This window comes from Takifugu flavidus, chromosome 22 (assembly GCF_003711565.1).
Source record: "Takifugu flavidus isolate HTHZ2018 chromosome 22, ASM371156v2, whole genome shotgun sequence".
NCBI classification, from domain to species: domain Eukaryota; kingdom Metazoa; phylum Chordata; class Actinopteri; order Tetraodontiformes; family Tetraodontidae; genus Takifugu; species Takifugu flavidus.
In genome coordinates, this window is record NC_079541.1 from 1,108,906 (window position 1) to 1,126,572 (window position 17,667).

Consider the following 17,667-nt stretch of genomic DNA (forward strand, 5'->3'; position numbering starts at 1 on the left):
AAACAGAGTCAGGAAAAGACCCAAATTTCAGATTTGGACAGAATTCCCAGCGAGAGGTCGCAGGAGGAGACAGTTGAGCTCTGGACTCTTCACCTCCTAACCCTAACCCTCACCCTCACCCTCACCCTCACCCTCCTCTTCCTCCATCAGCTCCCCACAGTTCCCACCATCACCCCCCCTCCCCCAGAGCCAGTGATGAGGTCAGGAGAAGCACTTTCACACAGGAATTACAACAAAATTCTAACTAACAACAATTCAGATCTTCCACCTTTAGGAGACTCCGCCCACTGACCACCAGACAATGAGCTGGTTTAATTTTCCTGGACAGTCAGTAAGAGGAAGTCGAAGTGAACGGGTTTTGGTTTCCCACCTCGGGGCTGAATAATGAAAGTCGGCTGTTCTGTCATGAGGAGCACCAGGAGAAAACACCCAGTATTGTCTGAGCTGCAGCGCAACCAGGAAACAAACCGCTTCTGTTGCCCAATTCTTCTTTTTTTCCCCGCCCGCCTCCACCGAGGACAGTGGAAGTTGGGCGCTAAGCAAACGCGGCGTTTTCCACGTGTCCTCATGTAAATGTGACATTTGAAGGTTACTACCGTGTTTCTGGAGGCATAAGACAGACAGGAGACGTCAGGATAGAGCTCGTTTTTTAATTACAAGTGCACGGCTGCAGGATTTTCATTACACTAATCACGTATATAAAGAAAAAAACAGGACGTTTGGACAGTTACAGGATCTTCTAGGAGGCTAAGACAGAGCAGAGTTGAGGCAGTTATAGAGGTGATGGAGCGCTGCTTGGATGGATGCTAAAGAGGAGCGTTTGCATGCGTCTGGCGGCCTTCTGCAGTCCTCGAGGAAGTGGGAACACGTTCCAGGCTGCATCATTTCATCCCTTTCGGAGCTAATATTTGAGTTGACTGGAGTGTCCTCGGACCGCCGCGGTTCTCTCCTAGCTGCTGATCTTGGTCAGCATCTTGTTGATGGCCTGTTTGACGTGGGTGGTGGAGCTGCGGCGTCTGGCCTTGCCCTGCATGGCCTTGCGGCGCCGCACCTCGCGGCACAGCTCGTAGAAGGCCTCGGCGACCGAGCCGCCCTCGCTGGCGCACGCGGAGCACTCGTAGAAGGCACAGGCCATCTCGGCCGCCAGGCGCTCGCCTTCCTCCGTGCCCACCTGCCGCGCGTGGTCCAGGTCGGACTTGTTACCCACCAGGACCAGGGGGACGTTTTTGGGCTTCTTCACCTCCTCTAAGAGACTTCGTAGCGGCGCCACCTCCTCAAAGCTTCCTCGGTCGGTGATGTCATACACGATTACGAAGCCGTCGCCCCATCGCATGTGGCCCTCCTTCTGCTGGACGTCCTCCTGTGGTGGGAACAAAACATTCAAAAACTGGAATTCAAACCCTAACTAGAGCCCCTTTCACACCAACAGTAGCTTCCAAACATGGTTAAAGCCGCTAATAGCAGGCGCTTGAGTCTGGACCTACAGCTAACGCACCGTGTGTCTCTTTAGACGTCGCCACATTCGTGCTGTCAGAAAACATGGTAGTTAACGTTGGATAGCAGCATGGAAGCTAGCGGTAGCATTGCCTTCCTGTTTCCGATTTCTCAGAAGTTCTTTCAACGCATGTAAACTGCAGAGACGCGACATTCAAGTGCTGCTTGAACAGAGAAGTAGGACGTTTTGGGGGGAGATGGCGGTGATGTCATCCCAAAAGGTCGCATCATTCCAAATGTAACGGAGCTCCGGAATGGAATAAAAATCTGGGTCTACCGCAGGATCGTTGGCTCCCCTCATTCCCAACAACTAAAAATGCAGCATATTCGCTCTGTGAAAATCCTTTCATTCCTCTCAGGCGTACGTACAGCAGAGGGGTCCAACAAGCACAAAAATGCCATTTCTATTCAGGCGCTACATCGGGGGCGGGACCTTTCCATTATTCTGCCCTGAAGCCCAAATTTTCATTGAACAATTCTTGTGTAACAGCAGTTGAAAAGGTTTTCTTTAGAGAATACTGTGGAGAGATGCAGACCATCATCTGTGTGCCCTCGCACCCTTTCCTCCTCGCACCCCCGCGGTACTGCGGCGCCGCAGCCACCTGAACCAGTGGCACCATTCAGGCATGTGGCTCCTGATTCGATCACGCCGGAACAGAAACAGACCCGTGTTGTTATAACGGGACTTTAGTCTGTGGCCGGGAGCCAAACTCATCTCGAGCTACTCTTATTGACCAAGACCCCCCCCCCCCCCTCCACTTTCTTTCTTTTATAGAAATATTTTTACCACTATTGACTCAAGAATAGTGTGTTTCACCTGGCCTGCTGTGTCCAGAATCTCCATGGTAACCACCTCATCGTCAACGTTTGCCTGATGGCGATATGTTGATTCTGCGAGACGAGAAAAACATCTTTTTTTCAGAGGACAGAGCTGCTACGAGCACAAGGACAAGAGACACGAGGACGATGTTGGTTCTCCTGGACTGATGTTCCTGTAGAAAATGTGGAACCCTCAGACATCTCTGAAACATTCAGACATCTCTGGAACACTCAGACATCTCTGGAACCCTCAGACATCTCAGGAACCCTCAGACATCTCTGGAACCCTCAGACATCTCTGGAACCCTCAGACATCTCTGGTATCAGACGTCAGTTCCTGCAGCTCTGCCTGATCGCACCTTCTGAAAGAACTGGCTTGTGTCAGGCTCATGCAGGGAGGTTAACAAGGACTTCCTGCTCATTTTCTTTATGTTCTTGTTCTGGGATGCTAATTTGAGCTAATCGGTAGCTCTCTGGCTCCCGTGGTGATCCGAAAACGTCACTTCAAGCTGCTGTGAAAAGCGTCCGAGTCCCGGAGCAAGAGCGCAGGTGTGAACTGTGACCCTGACCGCTGACCTCCTCCACCCACGAGTCATGTGCCTGAATTAGTGTTTCAGTGTGTGTGTGTATCAAAGTGTATCAGTGCTGAACGACGGCACCAAAACCTCATTTTTCTCACTTTAATCAAGAAAAGGGAGAATTGGTCCATCTTGACAGGAGATTGTGGCAGAATTTGCATAAAGCTGCACCATCATGTGCCTATTTTGGGTCTGACAGATGTTTTTCTCCACCTGTCTGACCCGTTTAAAGCCCTATGGACCAGGTTCTGGACCAGGTTCTGGACGTTTCAGAAGCTCCAAACCTCTGGCAGTGATATGTTAAAGCCCACAGCAGAGATGTTGAGATCAACACTGACGCTCGCTCATCCAGCTGTGCCACAGGTGCCCTCGCCTCTCCGGGGGGGCATAAAGCGGCGTCCTGTGACGCAGGCGAGGGGACGCAGAGCCCCGAGGTGGAAGCAGAAGGTTGATTTATGGCTGCTTGGCTGGAGACATGGGGAGTCGGAGGGGGATCAGCCTTAAGCAGCAGGAGAACGGTGGGATAGTTTATTACAGGAAGCTTCACCCTGTCGGCAGCAAACATCCATCCAGGCCTGTGTGTACGTGCGTGTGCATGTGAGTAAATGCTCTGACTGCAGGCTGAGCACATTTAACCTGTTGAGTGACACTTTGCTGGCATCGCTCATTAAGTCTCCTCTGCCTGCAGGCGGCTTTGGCAGAGCCACAAGAAAAACACTGTCACTCACTCACATCCATCACGTTTGCTCCAGACCGTCACGGGAGCAGAACGCTCAGCCCCCCCACGTGCGTTTGTCAGTGTGAGCTGCACTTTTTTATTGATTCTTGCACATCCTGCACTAAATTATGGACCCTCTTTCCAGCATGTGCAGCACTGTTGAGGCTTTTAGAGTCTTTTATGGAGAAGAAACATCTTTAAAACAGAATGTTGGGTTCCATCAACGTGATCTGAATCAATCCAGGATCACAAGGAAATCTCCAGCATCTTCTTGTTGCCTGGGAGCAGACGGCATCCCAACAGAGTCCCGGCAGTCAGGTGAGGAGCTGAGCTACTTCCTAAACACGGAATTCAAAGATGTGTCCCTCGTTCATGCACACATTTAACTAAGTGTAAAAGTAGAATTAAACCCTGGCAGCAAATTACATCATCAAGCTAATGTCACCCCCCCCCCACCCCTTTGGTATAAAAATATATACAAACTTGACAGGAAGGATTCATAAAAATAACAACCAACTGAAGCTATAAGGTGGGAAAGTGTCGCCCCGGAAGGAGCGTTCAGGAAATGACCTGACAGCGTTTCATGTAAGGTGTGCCTCATGTGCACCAATAGCTGTAGGCATCACATTAAAAAGAAGGTTCCATGTGCTAGAAAGCAGCACATTCACTTCCCAGCAAACCTTCTTCACGCCTCTCGGCAGTTCCAAATATAGATAATGGCTTCCATCCATCATCCGTGGGTCCAAAAGGGAAGATTGGCCACCAATTAGCTTCTCTGTGGCGCTCGGCAGAAGAAGTGTCATTTTCTTTGCATTAGCTGGAGATAAAGGGAGGGTGGCGGCGGCGGCGGCGGCGGCGGCGGTAAAAGCAGGAAGTGTCTTACCGAGTGTTGGGTCGTACTCCCAGATGAAACGTCGGGTCAGAAACCTCACCACCAAAGCTGTGGAAGGCAACGAGCGGGAAGTCAGTTAGGAGGAAGATTAGCATCATTTGGTAATGGCGTCGATTTCTTTATTTGTTAATTTACTAATTAAGAAGGGAAAAAAAAGCATCTCTGGCAGATCAGCAGTAATCAGCTGAGCTGTAATGTCTGTTTCCTTCATTCACAGAATTAGAGTCCATTACCTCTCTATCACACACCAGCCTGTGTGTGTGTGTGTGTTGTGTGTGTGTGTGTGTGTGTGTGTGTGTGTTTGCCTGTATTTTCCTGGCTCATCTCAGATCTCAGATCTACATATTCATTTGTCACCAGCACCATAGAAACTCTTATCTGTCTCTTATTATGTCGCCGCCTTCCTGCTTGACAAACAAATACAGAACATGTCCTATTAAGGCGGCGAACATTACTCTTCCATTCACCCTCCAGCGTTCTTGGATCTGCTTTTAGTGCCTGATTTCTTCGTCTGAGCCCTGCAGAGCTCCTTCCTGGGTTATCCAGCGAGCCGCATGGCAACGAGCCTTGGAAAGCACCAAAATACCCTCCCGTTAAGGACACGCGGTGGCTGAGAATTTAAGCTAAAACAACAACAGCTTCGATCGCTGCTCCATTTTTATGAATCGTCTTTATGCTTCTATTGATCTCGCTGCAACAAGGTTCAGGCTGTGCGGACACGGTCAATAATGCCAACTGCACTGCTCGCTGCTGAAGTTCCCGTGCAGATTTCCATGGTAACACAGGCTCCAGTGAGGAAAGGCATGGCTCTGTGGGTCGTAGAGGCTGATCATTTCACCCTCTTTGCTAAATCTTCCCAGCATGTTAATGAAGTGACAGCTAATAATCCAGTTTGCTGAGAAACTAGATGTGATTGATGAAGGAAACGACATCCATGAAAAGGTTTTTGCATCTTTTGCTGCCTGAACTTTGCGTGAATGACAGACTCAAACGTGGCCTCACGCTCCTGAGCACGAGTGACTCCGCTTGTGTCTGCATCTTCACGGGCTTCCTAAACTCCCACCTGTAGTGAAAAGACTATGGGAAAATAACTCTGCCTTTGAACTGGGAACTGTCTCTGTCGGGATTAGGCTCAACATGGAAAAGGATAAAACAAAAATGCTGCCAGTCGGAGTCCAGATGCCAGGATTCATCAGGACAAGAAAGTGTGAGTTTGGCTTTCAGATGTGTCAGTTTGTGATCAGCCGAGGTTCAAAAGTCCAGAAAAGGATTAAGTTCCTTCCCAAAGTTCCATCCGTTCCTGTCCTCCTCCTTCTTTCCTGCAGACCAAACGTGCATTGAGGCAAAGCAAATGTGCAGCGTCCCACTTTCAGCTGGTGCCCGAGAGCGGCGCTGCAGCAGGTTGTTTGTCGGAACCCCCCCCCCACAACCCCCCCGCAGCACACTGACAATTCCCGTTCCACCCGGCGTGGTCGGTCGGCTGGATTCCAGGTAGACGGAGTAACCAATGGGGTGTGAAGTCCTTTCCTCATTAGACGTAACCGTATCTCCGGCTTTTCAGCGCCACCAGGTGAAATGGACACAGGGAGAAAGAGGGGCCTTTGTTTCCGTGCGTCGGTGTGGACACTGTGGCCCAGATTCATGGAAGGGCTGCAGATGCAATAACGTGCACTGGATCACCGACTGTGCAGGCAGAGGAAAGCTGGGAACAATAGTGTTTCTCTCCCGAGACTCCGGCCTCGCACTATCGCACCGGCTGTCTGATCGCCCCTTTCATTTACGCTCAAGGTTCCGATGTTGAGATTTATGCCCCAGATGTGGCCTGAGCCCATTAGATGATGATATGGAACCAAAGTTCAGGATTTAAATCATTTAAATAATGCAACAAAACGATGGGAAAAGGAAAAGGAGCTCATGCTGCAAGTGAGCATTTGATTCAAATGTCTCTCACATGCGACTCTGAAAGTCCAGACTTTAAATGTCAGGTTGGCAGAATGGTGATGGAATAGCGAGAAGAGGCCCCGGCAACAAGCCGAGGAGACGTGGAAGAGCGTCTTTGTTCGTCAGGCGATCTCACATTTGCCAGGAATTCTCGTGTGGCTCATGCTGAATAACGGCTGATTAGGATTCCTGCCTCGACGGGTTTGTCAGGAACACGCAGGCAAAAGAGCCGAGGGCGAGAAGGGCGAGGCGTGCACGCCAACAGCGACCACGATGACGGAGCAGAGTCCAGGAGACCACGGTCGCATTTACGTCAAACCGACGTGGGCACCAAATGCTGCTTTTGTCCAAAGAGATCTAATCACATTAGCGGCAGAATGTTGGACTAATTGCGAACAAAGCCGGGAGCAATTAGCGGCGGTCGCGCCTCTGTTCTGGGTCGGCGCCGTGTAACGTATTGAACGGCCTCTATTGATTCCCCGCAGTCATCAGACGGACACCCGCGGCTGTCTGGTTCCCTTTAGGCCACCAAAACACCTCTTTAGCCACGGAGGCGCAGGGCTCTCCCGGTGCTGCTCAGCTGCAGTCAGGGTTCCACCTATTGTGTGCGTGTCAGCTCGCGTCACATCACCCGGGCCAGCTGTGCTGAACAGGAAGCTGCTGGACCTCATCTGAGCGAAAGCAGGCAGGCGCCAACATGCCGGTATGAGCGAAGACGAGTGCGTGACGTTAGCATAAGCAGGAGTTCTGTTGCCTCTCTCTGGCCCGTGCTCAACGTCTGACAGGACTGGAGTCTGCTGGCGTTGACGGACGCCATCGGGCAGATCCGCCCCGCCGCTGTCACTCAGCACCGTTGTTTAATGTCATACAAGAGAAAAGGTGATGAATCATTAAGCAGCTGCTCTGGCTGAGGCCTCCTGACGTCACTGACGGGGCGGAAGGAGGCAAATCTGTCCTCGCTGGGGTTTCACTCCAGTCACTGAAGGCTAAGAAGCATTTCGAGCTTTAATGAATATTGGACTGTTGAGCTCATCACATGATGATGATGATGATGATGATGATGATGATGATGGAGGTGGGGGAGGAAAGGATGGAAACAGTTTACACTGTCTGAGCCTCTAACCCAACAAAGCCGACGTGTGTGCGGAACACTGTTTCCCTGCTGCCCTGATGTAAGCATCAAGAAAACAAATCAGCCTCCAACACAAAAATAAACCACTTCCTGAGCTAAAGGTCAGGCCCCTCTTCCCAGTCTCAGCCCTTTCCCAGAGTTCCTATCGCCCCTGTATCTCTCGCTGGTGCACGTCTGCATCCCAAATCACCGCCGCTCCGGAGCAGCTCTGACACGTCGCCTATTAGTGGCTCGCAGGGAATGACTGTCAGTGGAAAACGGACTTCTGGGAGTCCCCGTGGTACCGGGAGGGGGGGGGGGGGGGGTTCTGTTCCCGTCTGCTGCAGATATAAATGGGATCAAGTCAGGCTCCTTATCAACTCCGTTTCTTTCCAAATCTGATTACGGCTCCGTGCATATTTCACCAATACTGGATAAAAGAGGGGATGTGGGAAGTCAAACAATAACACACGCACAGACACACACACACACACACACTTAATGTCTGAGCCAAGTGAGGGATTTAGACTTTGTTTGAGTAGAGAGATGTGATCGGAAACCACAACAGAGGGATATCAACCCACATGGGATATTTCATTTCTTTGACAAGCCGATCAAGAACATGATTAGAAGGAGATTTCATTTAAATTCAATATTTCATTTTAAATTTAGAATCATGTCATTTAGAAGCACCATAAAAGAAACTCTGAGATCTGCACATCGGTGAGGAACACGAGGAAGATCTGACTTTACGCGACTGTGGAGCTCCTTGTGTTTGGTTCAGAAGTTCAAAAGGAAATAATCTACCCACGCTATTCACAGCAATAATGAGTGTTTAGCTCCAGGCTTTTTGTCTTCCTGTGCTGCTCTAACCAGCATTTAACCACCGAAAGAGTTCATTTACACTTTTGAAAGGACCGAACGCACCATTTAATCAACAAACCTTTCAAATCCCAAAAGGTTATTGTGAAGCCGAGCGCGTGTGAGACAATTAGCTGTTGCGTGATGTGTATTAAATCAAACGAAGAGACGCAGATGAAATAAATAAACTGAGTTCATTTCCATTCCCTGCATCCCAAGCTGGTACTTGAGCAACGGATTCTTCTAGAAATCTCCAGTGCTGAGGGAGTTGCTGTGGCCGTAACAGGTGCAATTATGCTAATGTGGCTTCTACAAAAGTGATCTTAGCTCTGTGTTGACAGATTGGTGGATAATAAACAGAGAATTTACGTTGCCTTGGACAGGAACAGGCGTTTTAGACGGAGTCGTCTATTTTAACTGATTTTTACCAACATTTTCCAGCACAAGAAACAGATCAAAGCACTAAACTGCCAAGGAGAGCGTAGCGTCTCTGAGCGAGGGCTCTTTCAGGCCGTACGTATCGGGTTCACCCCCAGTGACAGGAAAAGTCGGACTGACTTCCTGGTGCTCAAACGATGACGGGCACACAATGACAGAGAGGGGGAGGCCATTGTGCACGCAGCCCTGCGGCTCTGTAAACAGGTACAGCAGCAAAGCTTTGATTTCACTTCACTGTTGCAGTTTCATAACGCCGATGCCCTGTTCAGCTTCTCTTTTCTTGTTATATCGGGCCTGTTTCTCTGTCAACAAATGTTGACAAGGTCACGGCAGGACAGAGGGAACGCCGGCATTACACAGCAGCTCTGAGTCGAGGGAGAAAGATGATAATACTGAATGTAAACACCACTGATTGGACCTTGAAATGGTTCTGAAAGTGCAGCTAATCTCCAAAGTCAGCTCGTTAAAATCAAAGGAAACAAGCAGCAGTGACTCAGAGGCGGATAAATAAATAAATAAGCATGATTGAGCACCTTCCTGTGGCCCGGACCATTCACACGTCCACGGCTTGTGTTCGGGAAGGAGCGATTTTGTGTCATTTATAGCGAACATTGGCTACCAGGAACAGAAAAACCTGAGGTGGAGGTGAAGAGATCCACTGGAGGCCAGCGTCACCCTGCCCTTTTCGATGACGCGTTCAAAACGAAGGACGTTGGTCCGTGTTGAATTTTGTGGAGAAATTCATTTTTCTTTATGTGTTTGGCTGCTCAGAACTGCAAGAAATTGCGTAATCCAGGAGCCAGATTCCACCGTCTCACCTATTCCGAGGGTCAATCCACCCATGAGGCCTCCACCTTAGACCGAAACAACACCCCCGGCGGCCTCCTCACCAAGAAGCAGGAACGAGTGCCCCCTGAACGATGCAGCGCCACAGCCTCAGAGTTAAAGGTGGGATTGTTGCCAAAGAGTTGGTCGTTTTTCAACGGCGCAGCAGCGCGACGTGTGGGAGAGAAGTCAAGCGAATAAAAGCATTTCTTAGTCTGGCCCCAGCATAAACTGTAGCGCTGCCATGAATCTGTCTCAGACAGAAGAGAAACCGTCTTCCGCACAAACTGCGCCACTTTGGAGCCCTTTTCACTTCATTGCTGCTTTTGATTAGAGCACGACTGACCCCCCCCCATGTCAAAGGTCGCCGTCTAATCGACGGAACAAAACAACAGATGTTCCGGAGGTTCTCTGATGTCAGAGGCCAACGCTGCGCGGTGGCGTGAGCGCCGTCTCTGGCGCTCTCCGGCCTGATAATTGCGCTCTGCAGCGTAGATGGAGGAGCTCTGCAGGAGCCTCCTGATGGCCGTTATTTAATTTTTGCTCCCAGACTTTCATTTCCTCCAGGAAGTGGATTTTGGAAGCTGCGTGTCATTTGCGTGGAGAGGCTGGTTGGGACTCTCTGTCAGCAGGAAGCCAATCTCAAAGTCGTTAGCGAGCGCTCAGAAGGTAATATTGCCAAAATCACTTACAGACTAGCTGTGTTGTGCTGCGAAGGGTCTGAATGAGTCGGTCCAGTTCAGCCTTCTGGAGGAAAAGCCAGACGGAACATTCACATGTTTCAGCAGATCTGAACTGACGTTTGGAGATTCACCAAGAACCTCTGTAAATTTCAACGTAGAGCTCGCCCGCGGAGCTCCGCCGAGAACACGTCTCACTTCCATTTTTCATCTTAGACGCACAAAACATCTAATCCCTCGTATATTTTAGAGGGATCCGTCCAAACCCGGAGCATTTTTGCAAGAATCTGCGCAATCCTCTCAAATCTTTCATCGCAGTGGGCGGGGCAGAAAATAATAATAACTTGAAGCTGATCCTTTAACCTTTGTAGAATTTGATTGTTTTTAACCTTTTTGGATACACCAGCTTGTTCTATCCTTATTAAATCGAGTTTACTGGAACGCCGTGGGTCAGGAAACGGAAAGAAAATGCTTTCCCAAATGAAAGGACCTGCAGGAACAAATGTTCCCGGGATGGACTGCAGCCTTTCCTCTACTGTGCCTCTTTTGTCATGACTTCAGTCGGCCCCAACACAAAGAAATACGACTGATAATGATATTAAATGTTCCCTGGAGCATTCCTTATTTTCTAACAGCGCTGCAGTTTGATGTATTACAGCTTTTTGTGACCCACAGTCCCTCTGCAGCAGGAGGAGAGAAGGTGGAGAGCAGCAGTATTACTGATGTTCTGCTTTGTGGCTGCTGAGGAGGAGGAGGAGGAGGAAGAGGACTCTTTTATGAGCTGCTGCTTCACAATGCTTCCATTCTGAAAAGAACATTATTCGCTGTAAATGCACACGGCCGGATTTTATGACTATACTGAAAACAGGACTGAGTCATGTTTCAATTGTAATAATGAGACTGGACGGGTAGCCGACCCTTTTCCTGCAGTGGAGGAGGAACCCTCGACGCTGGGGAGGAACCCTCGACGCTGGGGAGGAACTCTCGATGCTGGGGAGGAACCCTCGATGCTGGGGAGAAACCCTCAACGCTGGGGAGGAACCCTCAACGCTGGGGAGGAACCCTCAACGCTGGGGAGAACTGTCCTTTCTCGGCTTCCTCTCAGGTTTTTAAGACCTGGAACCTTTCAGGCTTCCATCTCTGGGTCAGGGGTTCCCTGCAGAACAACTCCAGGGCAAATTTCAGGTCCATTTGTTCAGAGCTTCCACACCTTTTATTTATAGGCATTGGTCTTTAAACCACATTATATTTAACATATTGAGCCAAACTGCCATCAGGATTAAGGTGATTTTGCTCTAAAATGCTTCTGAGGACAGGTTCTTGAGTTTCCCCTGAAAAACAGCCCAGTTGTGGGTGATATATCAGCCCTTGCACTTTATATTCCTGAAAGGACGACACAGGAAAAACACTCGAGCCAGGCAGACGCTCATAATTCTTCTGAGCGGACCCCGATATCTGCATGCAGCAGCAGAGCGAGATGAAATGATTACAGATTGAACTACCATCTACAAGTTAAATCCCAAACATAAACTACCGGCTGTGACTGATTTATATTTGTTTGCTTCAGAGATAAAAAGGGCAAAAATGTGTCCAGCAATTGTACAAATGTACTGAAATCCCCACACTAAGGACATAAAGTGCACGCCGGCACTGCTGGGCTTCGTGGAATAAAGTCCCTCTGTAGGAGACCAACAATCCCAAACTCACCCTGCAGGTCCTGAGAGTCTGAAATCACCGCACAGATTGATTTCATGTGGTAATTCTGTACGGACCCGCAGAGACAGAAAGCACCAGACATCTGTTGGACCAGGACCTGCTTCCTTTGCTGTCCTGCTGTTGTTACTGCATCAGCGGCTGAGCCTCTCAATGCAGCACATCAGTACCTGCTCCAGATGTGAGATATGTGAGATATGTGAGTTATGTGTGATGGGAGAGCGCCTCCGTCTGCTCCTCCATACCTGCCCTTGTGGTTGGAATCAATGCCAACGGGCTGAAGACTCGCTCCAGACGCTCACCCAGGCCCGTTCGTTGGCTCTGTCGATGTGGACGAGGAGCGTGTTTTACTCCAGAGATGGTCCGCTGTCTGGCAGCGATTCCATACGTTCTGCACGCCCTGACACCAGCACATGAATCCATCAGGCCCTTTGTTTGGACTGAGAGCAGTCCAAAACGTTGGGGTTTAGCTGCTTCACGCTACAGTATAAACAGATCTCTGGGAGAGGAGACGGGGGAAGACAAACGCCACATGACCCGGGCGAGCCCCTCGCACGGAGCTGAGGTCGGCCGTGGTTGTTTTGGCTCCCGTCTCTGGGTCTTTTTAAATGAAGCGAGCAAACAAAGGAGATAAGGACGAGGACGTGGTTTCTGAGGAAGAGCCACCGCCGCCACGTGTCGAGGAAGGTCGTGACCTCCTCGCTGAGTGGGACGGTCAGGACGGCACTTTAGCTGAACCCCTCAGGTATTTTAATGGCCTCCTCTGACATGCAGAACATCCCCGAGCGGGTTTCCAACAGCTGATTGCTACGCAGAGGTAATCCTTCTTGATTTCCAGCTGACAGGAAACATGTGGTCCGCATTATTGCGCGCTACTAGAGGGAAAACATACGAGGGCCCCTGCTGGGGCCGAGCTGCCGCGGCTCCCGGAGGCGTGCGCGCAGCCGAACCAGAATGTCAACAGGCCTATCCGGGGAGTGGATTTGCATCAGAGCAAAAATAAACCGGGTGCCGCCTGTGCAATCAAAGCGAGCGCGAAGTGTCAGAAGATGGAAAGATGGGGAGGAACTTTCAAGGGCAGCGATGCCACATCAGGAGGTAGAAACGCCTCCATGTGTAGAGTGTAGAGGAAGAGGAGCCTCACCTGATTTGCCCACCCCGGCTCTCCCGAAGACGGCCAGCTTCACCTCTGGACTCTTGGCCATGACGGCTGCCGAGCTCAGCGAATCATTCAGCGGGGTCAAAGGTCAGCCGTCCATGCTGTCAGCCGCCAGGCAGCAGGAAACAGTTCTGAGGAGACACGGTAGCGTGAGCGTCTGGTGATCCCAGCAGATTCTCCTCTCAAGCTTCTCTTCTGCCAGGATAAAACCTGCTGAACTAGAGAACATTGCTGCTTCTGCAAGGAAGGAGAGTTTTCCCATGAAGCCGCTGGGACGTCACTGAAAAGGAAGGAAGGAAAGATTCAAGCCCATCAAATGTCCTACAGGTCCTGAACGCAGCATCTATTATCAGAATAGAATTACTCAAATGACTGTATTCTTTATTCTATTATTCCCAGCAGTTTGTGTGCTGACAAAAAAGTAAATATGCACCAAAAAGGCGCCCACGCCGTGTTATTCATCGCCGATTATGCAGGAAGGACAGAGAAATTACACTGCACCGGCGCCGCTGACGTCCGCCGGCTCTGATGTCATCTGAAGGCAAAACTAGCAACAAGCTGTCCATTCTGAGGAGACACTGAGCCAGGGGAGCAGGGGGAGAAGGACTGGAGGAGTCAGAAGACACGATGGCAGGCTCTCACATGGCCGAGCCGGCGCTGTGTGGTGAGAAAACAAGCCCCACTCGGGTTATTCTGCAGGTCTCTCAGTGCGCTTTATTTTTTCTTCTTCCAGTGTTCCGGGATGAATCTGATTAAATCTGCTGCTCTATACTGAAGACTCAAAGATGAGTCCAGAGATGATGCTGTCATCAAACCCACCAAGAGGCAGCAGCAGCAGCCCAGGTGGAATTCTTTATTGCACATTTATTCATTACTTTTTTGGAAAATACAAACAATATTGACTTTGTCTTTGAGCACACAGGGAGAAGAAAATAATCACCTCCTTCCCAGACGTCCCAGTAAAAAAAGGATAATATTATGAGGAGTGAAGTGGAAATAAAGAATTTAATGAATTAAGACTGAAAACATCTAACATAAGACAGTAACAATATATAGGATTCTGTCCTGGTTAAGGGGGCTTTTAGCTTGTAAGTCGATCCTTTATTGTAATTACCCAGTTCAAATACATCCATGTGACGCAAAGCTGCCTTGTATGAATGTGTATATGGCAAAACGTCCCCGTAACTAACAAGCTAAAGAAAGATTTCTGTTCTAAAAACAAGCAGTTCTGTCAGCGGAAATTGATTATGTAACATATAAGTCATTTACGGCTCCATCCCTCCCTCCAGCATCCATCATCCGTTCACACGCACGACGTTGGCTGCGATTGTGTGATGCATCATTTGTAAATTCAAACACCCAAATGTCTCCTTTTGTTATCGGATGAGATGAATTACAGCAGGAAAATGGAGCGAGCCGGAGCAGCAGGAGTGGATAAATAAAAGCTGAGCGATGTGCTTGGCTGATAGTGCCAGAAACTTGTTAGCCCGCCTCATATTGGTACAGGTCACGAAGTGGCAAACTTCCAGTGGTTTGTTTCATCATCATCCACACACACTTTGGAAGTAAGCGCACACACATCCTTATATGGTTTATTGAGAGCGATCATCCCTCCTCCGTCTCTCCCTACGAGCAGGGGTCATCGTGGCAGCTGCCAACATCTTTAGCTGTTTTCTTTATCGGTAATACGAACTCAACAATTCCACCAGCTCAGTCAAAACAGGGAGTGACGCAATGCTGTAATAAACTCACATTTCTCTTTCCAGGCTCGCTGGAGGTGTTTGGAACTTTTACGAGATGCACAATTGCCATTAACCATCTCAGCCAGAAATAAAAGCCTCGGGGTTAGCCTCACCGTGTTGCTGCGCCTCCGTTCTGCATCTGAAATTAGACTGACACCCCGCTATGCAGATGACCCATTAGTCTTCGACATTGAACCCAAACACTAATAAACCCTAATAACCTCCTCCTTGTTTCCAATAAAATAAAACTCTAGATGGCCTCGAGATGCTCCGGCTTTCAGTTTATGTGCCGTTCTCCCAAAAACGTTCCCGACACGCGTTAGCATCTGAGGAGGAAATGGGCTTTTGGGGCCCGTCAGCATTGTTGGGCCAGTTTACTCTCTCTCTGGGTTAAATTGGTCCTTTTGCTACATTACAGATGTTGGAGCCAATTTCTCCACGATACCAGCAATTTAATAAAATCTGAATGAATATTTTTTGGTTGAGTCACACAGGGGAGGACTTTATTCATCTTTGGAGAACACTGTTGATGAGGAGGCTTTCGTCCCTGTGTTATTTCTAAGAGTCACTTTAGTTTTTTATCGTTTCAGATCTCCCACACTTTACTGAAATGAACCCTGCCGCAATGCAGTGTTCTGTCTCTTACCCACGCGTTGACAGGGAAACACTGACGAGCAGAGGCGAACGCGCCGCAGTGTCTCCCCGGCGCTGCATTTACATTCATGCCATTTGTGGCTCAGGTCCTCTTCCTCTCCACCCACCACCCTCCTCTCCCTCTCAGGCTCACACGTGGGCTGGATGAATCAAGATACAGTATTTAGTGATGGAGAGGTATTTGGGGTCAAAGTGGAAGCTGTGTTGACTCATCTGTGGTGCGACACAAGCTAAAATTAGTCTTTTTAAACAATCAGCACCATGCTGCAGGGTGAGAAAAGTCTACTTTCTTCTAGAACGCTCGGATCGAAGCTAATCAAGCTCTGCCTCTCACATGCAGCTGGAACTTGCCTGCTCTTTTGTCCAACTTGAGTCTACGCACAAAAGAATTCAAATTGACACTCATTTGAGCATGTTTTAAACAAAGGAGAGGAGGAACTGACCAATGAATAAGCTGTGTTCCATTTTAAGTTCTCCCTTAAGTAAACAGTTGTGTTTTCCATTAAAAGAGGGATAAAATCATGAAACCATGTTTAAATCTTTGATCATTTCCAAGATCGACTGCGGTGCTATCAATGACAAGACAGTGTTTGGTATCATTGCAGATTACAGTTTCTGATGGGACATAGCAGGAAGCCCTTGCAGTTCCACACGTGGCCGCTAGGCGGAGAGCCCCAACGCAGCAAATGTTTTAAAAGGCCGAGACACATTTTTAAATCTAATTCTCGCCTTTAAAGCATACAGAACATGCGAAACCTGCAATTTTAATGTCCACACACCTGAAGCCTTTACAAAGAAGTAAGTACCCTTGAAATGAGTTTCAGATCGTAAGTCCAAAACGTATCTAATGCACTGGCGTCTATATTTTAGCATGTGTTGCCCATAAATCTGCTTTACACAGACCCAAATTCAAAGCTGACACTTGTCTATATTTTCTCCACAGTTTTTGTCATTTCTTTTAACTCTGAGAAATGAATCTGGGTGGTGGTGCTGTGGTTCAGGGAGATTACAGGCTTCTGAGCAGCACACTATGGGAGGAGGCTGCTGCACCACAGGCTATAGAAAGACTGCAAACCACAAGCTTGTCATCAAAATGCATACAGTGAGAGTGAGCACTGGGATGGAACCCAGTGGAGAGGGTAAAAAATCCCTAAAATAGATTTTGGTCGCATTTTACACAACTGAGAGAGGGAAATTATGGGTGAAATTGCTGTACACGCTGAAAAAAGCAGTTTTTATTCCAACAACCTGTTGATCTTTTGGTTCCTGACTTGTTTTAAAGATACTTTTTGCTCCGTTTTTCTGCAGACTGTTGTGTGTTGTCAGCTTTCACGTAGCCCCCATAAACTGAGTGACTCTGGCCCATGTTGATGTAACTTTCATCCCAAACACTCCTGTCTGGATGATGTTATCTACTCCTGCTGTCAGCAGGGACAAAAACATGCTGCTCCGAGTCTTCCAAAGTCCAGGGACGAGCAGGCTTACTTTCACAACGACAGTAAGAGAGTTAAACGTGACATACTGGCAGTGAGAGTTCCTTAAGAATTGCAGGAAGATGATGTTTTGACACAAAAGCAGACCAACATGTGATCCCACTAATCCCAGTCTGAGTGGAGAAACTGGTGTAAAAAGAGCCATAACACACGGACACTGTTTATACGTATGTAATACGCCGCTAATTATCGGATGAAGCGCAACAGATTTGCTGAAAGTAGAAAATGATGAAGTGGTCGTGCGCTTATTGACAAAGATCTGAAAGAAACACCTTGTCCCGCCGTCAGAGGGTCACGACGCGACCCTCCATGTGTGTCCGGTACGCAGAGGACTGAGGACGCATCTCTCCATAAGGAAAGAGCAGGACTCACCAGCAAAAGGCAGCAACAATCCCGCGGTGATGAAGAGGCGATCAGGTGACGGGAGGGATGGTGTGGCTGACCTTCCCGACCGCGGACGCGAGCACAGCAGTGGCTGGACGGACCGCTGGCTCCGGGAGCAGCCGCTCTGCCCGAGATGAGTGAGTCCCGTCCGTGAGGGGTCACAGG

At 49.0% G+C, this 17,667-nt stretch overlaps 1 protein-coding gene and 2 long non-coding RNA genes across 3 annotated transcripts; 2 read left to right on the forward strand and 1 right to left on the reverse strand.

The window, feature by feature from the left end:
• Positions 1 to 636: 636 nt before the first annotated feature.
• On the reverse strand, positions 637 to 17,657 carry rerg (RAS-like, estrogen-regulated, growth inhibitor). The gene is made up of 5 exons (XM_057022720.1): positions 17,491 to 17,657; positions 13,215 to 13,360; positions 4,493 to 4,549; positions 2,312 to 2,385; positions 637 to 1,360 (listed from the first exon to the last, which is right to left on the reverse strand). Exons 2-5 carry the CDS (start codon positions 13,273 to 13,275, stop codon positions 950 to 952), a joined length of 603 nt encoding a protein of 200 aa, XP_056878700.1. The 5' UTR covers positions 13,276 to 13,360; positions 17,491 to 17,657; the 3' UTR covers positions 637 to 949.
• On the forward strand, positions 1,359 to 10,406 carry LOC130519364 (uncharacterized). The gene is made up of 3 exons (XR_008948285.1): positions 1,359 to 3,081; positions 3,124 to 3,927; positions 9,624 to 10,406. It is a non-coding gene; the product is annotated as an uncharacterized LOC130519364 (long non-coding RNA).
• Positions 13,870 to 16,152, forward strand: LOC130519366 (uncharacterized). The gene is made up of 2 exons (XR_008948287.1): positions 13,870 to 14,072; positions 14,152 to 16,152. It is a non-coding gene; the product is annotated as an uncharacterized LOC130519366 (long non-coding RNA).
• Positions 17,658 to 17,667: the final 10 nt, after the last annotated feature.